The sequence below is a fragment of the Marmota marmota genome, unplaced genomic scaffold (assembly GCF_001458135.2).
Source record: "Marmota marmota marmota unplaced genomic scaffold, marMar, whole genome shotgun sequence".
In the NCBI taxonomy this organism is placed as follows: Eukaryota; Metazoa; Chordata; class Mammalia; order Rodentia; family Sciuridae; genus Marmota; species Marmota marmota.
Window position 1 is genome coordinate 3,659,085 of NW_026000222.1, and position 10,652 is coordinate 3,669,736.

The following is a 10,652-nucleotide window of genomic DNA, read 5'->3' on the forward strand; positions in this document are numbered from 1 at the left end:
TTTTTTTTTTTTTTTTTTTTTTTTTTTTTTTTTTTTTTTTTAGTTATAGATGAAAGCAGACCTTTATCTTATTCATTTATTTTTATGTGATGCTGAGGATCCAACCCAGTGGCTCACATGTGCGAGGCGAGTGCTCTGCCACTGAGCCCCAGCCCAGCCCCCTCTAACTGCTCCTTTTATGGACCCCCCTGGCACCTGGCTTCTTCCAGGCCTGTGACAATGAACCAGGCCCCCGGGTCACCTGCCTTTGGGTGTCAGTATCTGCCCCTCTGTTTCTGCCCCCTGACACCTCAGATGAAAGAGGCCTGTTGGTTGGGACCTGAAGGGCCCGGCCACACAAGGCGCCGTCCCTGCCCTTCGCTTTGCTGACCCAGTGCATTATCACAGCGATCCTCTGGGCACGGCTGGTGCCAACTATTAATGTCTACCACATGGAAGCCCCATTTCGAGGTCCAGTGCATTTTAGCTACGTTTTCCAGCAGAATTGGCACTTATCGGCTGGACCCAGAGTCGCCACTGCCTCGATGATTACTTTGACCTTTCCCTAACTTGTCTCTGTCCTTCTGCAGAGAACCTGCTGGGTCCCAGGAGAGATGGGGAACGGCAGGAGCCGCGCGGAGCAGAAGTGTTACTCCCAGTTCCTTCCCGAGGAGCAGGCGGAGGTCGATGCGCTGTTTGACACTCTGTCGTTGGACAAGGACAGCTCTGAGGCCTTGCCCAGGTCCTTCTCACTGCAGGCGCTGAAGGCAAGAACGGCTGCTGGCACCCGTGCTGAGCTGGGCCCAGGGTCTGTGCACCCTGGTCCCGGGGCAGAGGGGAGCACTAAGGAGTGGACCCTCTGAAAAGTGGAGGGCTGAGTGGTGTCCCTTGTGGCTCCTCTGCCCTGCCTTGCGGAGCAGCCATTGGTCACATCTAAAGGGTCCCTCCTCTTTTGTTGAGGTCACTGTAGTCGTATTTGTATGGAAGAAAGGAACTAGGAGTAGATGGGAACTTCCACAGAGTTTGGGGCGTTTCTAGCCTGAGCTGATGTGGGGCACGGGGAGCAAGGGGGGCCCCTGCCTCCTGCCCTGGAGCCGAGTCTCCTGGCCGCCCTCCCCGACACAGGGTGGCAGCTGGGGACAGGGCTGCCTCAGTGCCTCGGGTGTACCTGTGCCCCTTACAGTGCTCCTGACGCTGTACTGAAGACTCACGTTCCAGGGTCTCCTTCAGGGAGGTAAAACTGGCCATTTCCATAGGACCCTCAAGTGCTCAACCTGGGCAGGACGCTGACCAAAGACTGCATTAGTGCGTCTCCCCGGGAGGGGGGCAGTGTGGGTCTCATGGGCATTGGGCCCACCCACATTTTGCAGACGAGGAGGCTGGCCAGGAAGGCTTTGGCGGCTCCAGTTCATGGCGCAGCCCACGTGTGTGCCTGTGTGTCTCCTCCAGACCAGGAGCACCCAGTGGGCCTGGGCACATACGGATGGAGCTGAGAGGACCAGGCAGGTCAGGACCTGACCGTAGCGGACGGCTGAGGTGGTGAGCCGTAAGAGCTGACCTGTAGACCTTGGCCACTGAGTGCCATGTCTGGGGAGGGCCTAGAGTGCTCTGCGACAGAACTCTGGAAGTGGACAGAAACAGGAGTCTCCTGAGAGCCGTGACAGACGGCTCTTGCTCCTGGGGCTGGTGGGAGCCCCGCACTCTGACCCTGCGCTGGACCCTGTGACTCTGTTCATGACTTGTGCTCTTTTCTGCTTGTTTGCCATCCCTGGTCAAATCACATTTGATGTTGAAGCCAAAAAGAAAAACAGTATTTGTACAATGACATCATTAAAGTGCTGATTGAGAAATCCAAAGTCTAGTGGAAGTGATTAGAAAGGCATCTTGAGCACAAGAGTTGGGCTAGTGCAGCGGACCCAGGCACTCGGAAACCCCTAGTGTGGAGGCCAGATTGGCTCTGCACAGACGTGCCTCGTAGGTGAATAAGCTCAGATGTGGCAGCACAAGGCTCTAACCAACATGATCTCCTAAGGGAGTGACAAGCAGGAGGAGTGATGGGCAGAAGCAGGAAAGACGTGGCCAACTGGGGACACTGGACAGTATGGCAGGCAGGGCAGGAGCAGAGTGGAGGAGTCTGGTGGCCAAGGCAGCCGCGCGCCGGGCCCTGTGAGGGTGGGCCCTGGGCAGGGGGGAGCCAGCTGCTGGGAGCATCAGGGTCCCAGCCCCCAGCTTACTGCCCTGGGACACTACCAAGTTGACCTTGTGCCCCTCCAGCCCTTTCTCCCACTTGTCCCCAGCAGAACCGCATTGGGGAGGCTCTTCCCCCAGAGATGGTCACCAGACTGTATGACGGTATGCAGAGAGTCCACCCGACTGGGAGGGCTCAGGGGCCCGGCAAGGGCGTCTCTCAGGAGCAGTTCACGGTGTCGCTGTCCCACCTGCTGAAGGGCAGCTCTGAGGAGAGGAGTCTCATGATTCTGAAGATGATTTCTGCCAAGGAAGGTCCCGTGAAAGCCAGAGACCTCCAGAAGGTAGAGGACGCAGGCCCCCTAAGTGGTCTTGGCCATGGGCTTGGAACTAGGGTGGGGACTTGGCTGAGATTTCTGCTCCTGGGGAACCCTAGGCCATGTACCCTGTGTCCAGGGTCCGAACTGCTGGACAAAGGCTGGGGCAGGACTTGTAGGTCAGCCATGTGTGTCACCAGAAGGATGGGGACCTATTTGGTTGGGACCTATCAGCCCTGTGTGCCACTAGAAGGATGAGGACCTGTGTCAGTTGGTGACTGCTTCACATTGAGGTCCATCGTGTGGGGTGTTGGAGAGAACTGGCCAGCCCACAGTGGTGTGGTTGGGGTCTGGGTCGTGGTGGACAGTTGTTAAAGGTGGAATTGTGGGCTTGCAGTTCACAGAGGATCTGGTTGGCTCTGTGGAGCATGTGCTGGCCCACAGGCAGGAGCTGAAGGGCTGGACCCGGAAGAAGGCCCCCGGAACCCCCACCAGGGTGCAGGCACTGGCTGCTCACCTGCTGTCTGAGATGAAGCTTCCAGGCAAGTGCCCGGCCATCCTCAGCGACGCTGGCCTTGGTGGTAGACTGGGGGTCTCCAGGGCTGTGGCCTTGCAGGGTGGGTGAGCCCTTGGGTGTGTTCTGAGTGTCGTGGGATTTCTGTATCATTCTAGCGATGGCCCCACCTCTGTTGCTGATGTGAACAATGTTTCTCTTATTTTTTTTTTTGTGGATCTCCTCAAAGAACCAGATTTTGATTCTATTGATTTTTTTTAAATCTGCTGTTTTTCTACTATTCCATATATTTTTGCCCTAGTCTTTTGTTCCCTTCTTTCTGTTTGCATTAGGTTTAGTTCGTCTTCTTTTCCTGATTTCTTAAGATACAGGTAGAGATGATTGATTTGAGATCTCTCTTCACTGTAGGCAGCGTCAGCATAGGCAGCTATGAATTTCCCTCTGAACACTGCTTTAGCTGCACCTGTGAGTTTTAGGTTTTGTTTTCCTTCATCTTAAGTGTTTTCTAATGTCCCTTATGATTTCTTCTTTGACTTATTGGCTATTTAGAAGTGTCATTCGATTTTAACATGCTGTGAATTCCTCAAATTGCCTTTGGCTACTGATTTTTAATTTTATTTCTTCATGGTTGGAGAACATACATTGTATGATTTACTGGGGGCATCTTTTCTGGCCTAGAATATGGTCTACTTGGGGCATTGTCCATCATACACTTGAGAAGCATGTATTCTGCTACCGTTGGGTGAGAAACAGTATACATTTAGATTTACTTGGGATTTGAGATTTTAAAAAACTTCATGGTGAAGTCTCTCTGCAAAGTAGACTTACTTTATAAATATTCCTTTATTATAAAGCCAGGTTTTAAAATGCAGTTTAAAAATAAGTCATGTTTCAAATGTTTACGAAGGTATTTGGAATGTGGAAAGATATACATATCAGTATCTTGTGGGTGAATTATTTGTTTTTTTTTTTAAAGAGAGAGAGAATTTTTTAATATTTATTTTTTTAGTTTTCGTGGACACAACATCTTTATTTTATTTTTCTGTGGTGCCGAGGATCGAACCCAGCGCCCCACGCATGCAGGTGAACACATTACCGCTTGAGCCACATCCCCAGCCCAATTATTTGTTATTTCAAAGTCAATAGTTTTAAAAAGAAGAATCATAAAAAGAGAAAACTTAAGTTGTCTTTTAACTAGAAAAAGTTAAATCAAACAATTAAAATTATCCTTAAGATTTCGGTAATGAACAGGTAATGAGAAATGTATTTGAAAACTAGTTTGATTAGAAATGATAGGAATTTGCAGCCTCATACAAGTTGGGAAGAGGATGATTAAGTAGTTGGGTTTCTACATTTCCTGGTAAGTAAAATGGGCAGGAGTTAGAGGAAAACCATTATTTGAGTTTAGACCCCACGTTTCCCTGGGTTGGGAGTGATGATAGCTGTGAACGGAGGCTTCACACGCACTAGTGAGTTTAAAAACAGAAGCTTCCTGGACCTGGCAGTGACCACACAGGGGTGTTCTGGTATCACGTCTATTGTGCCCACAGGGAAACCGAGGCTGCTTCAGGCCCAGGTGTGTCCTGTGACATCACCGTGAGAGGGACAACAGCATTAGCTTTTCCCAGATCAACTAGAGGGTCCCCGTGAGTGACCAGCCACCACCCCACCCTGGACAGTTGACCCTTGGGGCTGAAGCCCTCACAGGTCCCAGCTGCTGAGGCACAGGGGGACACGGCCTCCTTGTAAGGGCCTGGCTGTGAGGTGGGTGGCTGAGGTGCAGCTTGGTGGGCAGCTCAGTGGGGAAGGAGAGGACGGGGGTCTCAAACTCAAATTGTTGAGACCACGCACTGAAGAAATAAAGCAGGCCCCTCGTGGAATTCCCAGATTTTATAGCAGCCACATTTAAATAGTGGGAAGGACAAGGGGATTCCGACATGTGATCAAGGTAAACACGAAGCTGTGAGCTATTTTCCAGTCTTTTCCATACCAGGGTATTGAAGTTGGGTGCCTGGTGCTCGGGCTCATCTCCAGCCAGCTGAGCCGCCTCCCGTGTCCAGGGTCACACTCGGTCCCCAGCTCCTGTTTCTGTGTGGCTTAGTCGCTGGAAGGTGCCGTGCTGGCCCAGTGACACCAGTTTCCCCCTCCTAGATGGCAGCAGGCCGCTGGGGCCTCACTGGCTGGACCATGCCTGTGACCGAGCCACGGTTGAGGACTGGGTGTTCAGGGTCCCCCACGTGGCCACGTTCCTGAGAGTGGTCATCCACCAAGGCTTCCTGGTCCTGTGTTCGTCCCTCGATCTGGCCACGCTGGTGCCCCAGTGCCAGGTGGGCCCCGGGCAGGAGTTTGACAGCGTCCTGGACGTCCTGGCGGTCATCTTCCTCAACTCCCACCTGGCGCGGGAGCAGCGGTACCACTGGCGCCTGCTCTTCTGCTCCCGGCTCCACGGCCAGAGCTTCTCGCAGCTGTGCGGGCGCATCACGCACCGGGGGCCCTGCCTCATTCTCCTCGAGGACCAGGACGGACACGTGTTCGGTGGCTTTGCCTCCTGCCCCTGGGAGGTCAAGCCTCAGTTCCAAGGTGAGCCTGAGTGACCGCGCTCCCCGGGGCAGCCCAGCTGTGGGGGCGCCCGCCCGCTGCTGCTGCCCTGGAGGCTGTGCGCCGTGGGGAGCGGGGCGCTGGCAGGCCTTCTCCTGGCCTCTCCGGTGTCCTGGACACGAGGGCCTGACAAGCCAGGACACCTTTCTGGTGCGCAGACCTCCTCCGGTCCTGGCCATGGGGTAAAGTAAGCAGGGGCAGCCCCGGGCCAGCTTCCAGGAGAGGACACAGAGGCCCAGTGTTACCCACCCCACCAGGTCTAGAGGTCGTGGGAGAGGTCGGGCTGCGGATGTCTGGGAGGGACCCACAGGTGACTCTTCTTTCAGAGGGACATTTTTGCTGCCTGGACCGACTGGCCGCCCTCCTGTCCCCTCCTCCCTTCTGTGGGCGCTGCCTCCTGGTCTGGTGACTTGGTGGAGGTTGAAGCTGCTCGCCCTTCCCGGGAGAACCTGCCGAGAGCTTCCCCAGGGAGCTTCGTCAGAGGCCAGCGGCCGTGTCCCTGGGATCGGGGAGGGGTAGAACCAGTAGGTGAAGGGCTGGTGCCTCTGTCCCCTGGATCTGGTTGTTTTTAGAATCTGATTCATCTCTGAGTGCTAGTTCTGACACTGGTGGGCACTCTCCCCACATGGTGTCCACTCACGCGGCTGCCCTTGCACACGGACTTTTCTGGAAACAACAGCCTCCGTACCTCAACATCTGGGGTGGGGTGTCCTCCCACCGGTGACTGTGGCTCGGGGAGCCCAGCTGGGCTGCCTTGCTGTGGCTCAGGCTCTGCTTGAGGACACGAACAGGCCAAGAGTCGGGACCACAGATGACCACAGAGCCATGAGGACACCTTCAGGTCCACTGCTGGGCCTCAGTGGTCCACACACGCTGACTTTGTCCCCCTCGTTCAGTGGGGCGTGGAGAGCCTCGTGCCCTGCAGGGTGGTACGTGGGGGAAACGCCGGAAGTTACACAGACCAGGCATCACGTCAACCTCGTTCTGCCCTGGAACGCGGGACAGAGCTCCAGCCCAGGGCAGCCTAGGCCTGCGGTGGCCCGGCCCTGGGCTTTGGTCCCCTTCAGGGCAGTGTCCACCTGGGCACACCTCCAGCTCTGAGAGGGGAGCGGCCGAACGGCACTTCTCTTTGGGATCACTCTGTGGTGCTCTTGGAAAGACTCCAGGCTTGGGTGACGGGCCTGGTCACCGCTCTGGCCCTCGGGGAGGTGCTTGGGTCTCTGCGCCTCAGTTCCCAGAAGCCCGTGACGGTCATGTACTGACCGTGTTCACAGCTCGGCCGGGTGCTCGATGGTGAGAACCAGAAAGGAGCCCTCCTGTGGGGTCCACTCCAGCAGGCAGAGCGACCCTGGGGTCTTCCCCATGAGCTGGAGCCACTGTTTCCACGTGGCTTCCCCTGTCAGCAGCCCCAGCTGGACCAGGGGGGGTCCCTGCAGCTATGGCCCACGCCGTGGCCCCGGCACCTCTCCTAGCAGGGCCCAGTAAGTGTCAGTCGAGGGACAGCTTCAGGACCACAAAGCAAAGTGATGCTGCTCTAAAACCCAGTGCCCAGGAGGGGAGGCAGGAGCGGGGGGACCAGGCAGCTCCCAGTGCCCCAGGCCCTCTGCCTCCCGGCTGCCGAGGACAGGCGCCTACCAGGCCTCTGTGTGGTCCCAGGTGCCGATTCAGACTTTCCTTCCCCACCTGGACACCCACAGGTGCTCAGGGGGACTGACTGGCCCCTGCTGTGCCCCAGGCTCATCCCTGTGTGGGGTCCTTCCTCCATGAGTGGCTGTGGCCCCGCCACCTCTGTCCAGCACGTCCTTCCTGCCCTTGCTGGCTGTTGATGTGCTGCCTGAGGCCCTGACCCTGGCCACTGAGGCCCCCACCGTCTGTCTGATTGGCGGTCAGGGCATTATTTGCTGGCACTCGGCCTGCTCAAGAATGTCCTCATCCCATGGTCCCCTGGGCCTTGGATGCCCCCTTATGTCGTCCACGTGCTTCCTGTGACCCCTTCCCGTCTTGTGGCACCCCTCCCTCCAAGCTGCCGAGCGCTTGTTCCCCCCAGGCCTGGGCGGTGGTTCTCACAGTCGCAGGCATTTCAGGGTCCAGTGTCCAGGTGCAGTCTCTGGGCCCAGTACTGGGATGTGGCAGGCAGCTCTGGGGTGGTCCCTTTTTTTTTTTTTTTTTTTAAATTAATTAATTTATTTATTTTTAGTTCTCGGCAGACACAACATCTTTGTTGGTATGTGGTGCTGAGGATCGAACCCGGGCCGCACGCATGCCAGGCGAGCGCGCTACCGCTTGAGCCACATCCCCAGCCCTGGGGTGGTCCCTTGACAGAGCTTCCTGTGGGCAAGGCAGGCCCCTCATCCCGCCCCAGTGCTGAGTGCTGGTGGGGCAGGGGTCACTTCCAAGGTTTTGACCAGTGCTTCTTATTAATCTGGGGATTGAACCCAGGGTGCTTAGCCACTGAGCCCCATCCCCAGCACTTTTTTATGTTTTACTTAGAGACAGGGTCTCACTGAGTTGCTTAGGGACTTGTTAAGTTGATGACGCTGGGTCCCAACTTGTAATCCTCCTGCCTCAGCCTCTCAAGCCCCTGGGATTACAGGCCTGTGCCACCATGTCCGGCCAGCGCTTCTTTAAATGGCCTGTGTGCTCACACCTGTGCCGCCTCTTGCTGTCCCTCCCCTCCCCGAGGTCCTGCGCTGTGAGGGGCTCTGTCTGCAGCTTTCTTCTCTCCAGGATGGAGGTCTTTTAGGTGGGGACGGCTCCACGCCGTCACACACACACTCCAGCAGGCTCCGCAGCGTCCTGGGGGCCACCTGCCCCTGCTCCTGAGGCAGGCGCCTCCCGACTCTGTGTCCTTGCCCGGCCTGAACCAATCCTGGCAAACAGCCGGCAGAGTTCCTCCCTGGGTCCCCCTGGCAGGAGCTAAAGGATGTCCCCAAAGCAGAAATCATGATCCTATTCGGTGCCAGTCTAGTCCCTGGACCCCAGCCCAGCCTGCTGGGTCCCTGGGCAGCCACGAGTGCGAGGTCTGGACCCACCGTCTGGTCCGGAGAGGCCAAGCACTAGGGGTGTGCCAGTCTGGGGCCCTGGAGGGTGGCGGGAAGGTCTTCCCTGCGCTTCCTGAGCAGGAGCCATGTGTCTGCCGCTCTTGGTGCCCGGCGCACACCGTGACCTGGTGTCCATTGCTCTGTGGCTTCCAGGGGACGAGCGGTGCTTCCTGTTCTCCGTCTCCCCCAGCATGGCCGTGTACCGGCACACGGGCTACAACGACCACTTCATGTACCTGAACTGCGGGCAGCAGACCATCCCGAACGGACTGGTGAGAGCTGCAGTGCGTGGGGTGGGGTGGGGTGGGTCCCTCCTGACACGCAGCGTCACCTCTGCCACCAGGCATGCGCATCTGTGGCTTTTGGTTCTCACGTGCACTGTGTCTGTCTGTCCTGTCTGGGGCCAGGGTCCCCTCAGGAAGGCTGTGGCCTCTGCTGGGCTTTCAGTGGTGGGTGCAAAGGGTGAATGTGGCCTTTTCTCCTGGCTCCTGTGGTGGCCCACGAGGGTGGCAGACCCGTCACGAGGCACCCTGCCCTCCTGTCCCTCGGCTGGCACATAGCCAGGCTGGCCGGTGGCTCATGAAGCAGCGTGTGGCTCCACACTGGGGTGGCCACGGTTCCTGGCTGTCCTTGCTTCAGTGTGGCAGCTGCAGGAAGAAGCAGAGGCTGTCGGCCAGGGGTGGGCCCAGCCTGGGAGAAAGGCGGGCTGGCCTCCCGCTGCACGCTGGGCCGTGCCTAGAGGGGGACCCCGAGTCGCTGACGCCCTGGGGCTTCCTCTGCAGGGCCTGGGAGGACAGCACGATTACTTCGGGCTTTGGGTAGATGCTGACTTCGGGAAGGGACACAGCAAGGCCAAGCCCACGTGCACCACGTACAACAGCCCGCAGCTGTCCTCCAAGGAGAACTTCCGCTTTGACAAGATGGAGGTGTGGGCGGTGGGAGACCCCCCAGAGTCGCAGCTGGTGAGTGGAGGGTCTTGAAGGTGGGGCTCCTCTGTTCCTCCCCACGGGGGTGGTTGGTCCTGCTTGGTTTCTGGGGACGCTGCAGGCGCACGGCACAGTTGGTTTTTGGGCCCTGTCCTGGAAAGCAGGGCCCTGCCCGAGGTGTGTCCCTTTGTCCTCCCTGCCCATCTGTGAGACCAGAAGGCCTGGGCTCCTTGGGGTTGCCTGGCTCTGCCTGGTTGGGCCCTTCTGCACCCACGCAGCCCCTCATCACTCTGGAGACTGCAGCACCCTGGGCGGAGCGTGGGTCCCTCTCTGGAGAGCCCACCCAGGGCCGGAAACCACTGCTCGGTTCCAGTTCTTGGGAGCTGCTCGCCTCTCTGCACATCATGAATTCCCTCTCCCCTTCTCCCCAAGGTCCAGGGCAAAAAGAGCATCCTCGACGTTGATCCTGAGGCCAGGGCCCTGCTGGAGATCACTGGGCAGACTCGCCACAGTGAAGGGCTCCGTGAGGCCCCTGAGGATGACGCCTAGGCGGCGGGGCTTCCAGAGCCTGGACACGGACATCCCTGGTGCAGCGCGTACGGCCCTCCCCGGGGTGTGAGCCTCGGACCTCCCCTCTCCTGCCGGGCAACTCCATGGAGCCCTGGACGGGCTTGACCAGAACACGCCGTGCCAAGAAGGTCCCTCTGCGGCCACAGATAAGATTTCTGGGAGATGACCTCCCAACCTGAGTGTCAAATTAGCAACTCAGTCTTCAAGTTTGTTCATTTCTCATCAATGATATCCATAGACACAGACATTTGGAACTCGGCTGGAATTCGCGGTTCTTGGGGATGTCTTGTCCTGCAGGAAGGAGTTCCCCCACTGGGGCCGCTTGGCCTCTGCTCAGGCCATCCCAGTTAGTGCCTTGATGGTCCATTTTGACTGGTAACAGATGGACGTTTGGGCGAGAATCTCGGTGCTTGGTGGGGACAGTGTCCTCGGGCAGGAGCGTGTTTGTGTATCGAGGCACAGCCGGCCGGGGGCTGGGTGGGGCGCTGGAGGGGGAGAGGGGGCGCTGGCGAGCGCTGTG

General features: G+C 57.6%; 1 protein-coding gene across 2 annotated transcripts in view; it reads left to right on the plus strand.

Annotated features, from left to right (window-relative positions):
- Positions 1-10,386, plus strand: part of Meak7 (MTOR associated protein, eak-7 homolog) — a 14,155-nt gene extending 3,769 nt beyond the window's left edge. The window contains exons 2-9 of one of the 2 annotated variants that reach the window (XM_048792642.1): positions 570-746; positions 2,280-2,510; positions 2,881-3,025; positions 5,149-5,577; positions 8,790-8,908; positions 9,419-9,598; positions 9,995-10,149; positions 10,183-10,386. In XM_048792642.1, coding sequence (XP_048648599.1) covers positions 594-746; positions 2,280-2,510; positions 2,881-3,025; positions 5,149-5,577; positions 8,790-8,908; positions 9,419-9,598; positions 9,995-10,111 — 1,374 coding nt within the window. In that variant the 5' untranslated portion in view covers positions 570-593 and the 3' untranslated portion in view covers positions 10,112-10,149; positions 10,183-10,386. Of the gene's footprint in view, positions 1-569; positions 747-2,279; positions 2,511-2,880; positions 3,026-5,148; positions 5,578-8,789; positions 8,909-9,418; positions 9,599-9,994 lie in introns of both variants that reach the window. The other variant, XM_015496005.2, reaches the window with a different exon arrangement.
- The last annotated feature ends 266 nt before the right edge of the window (positions 10,387-10,652 follow it).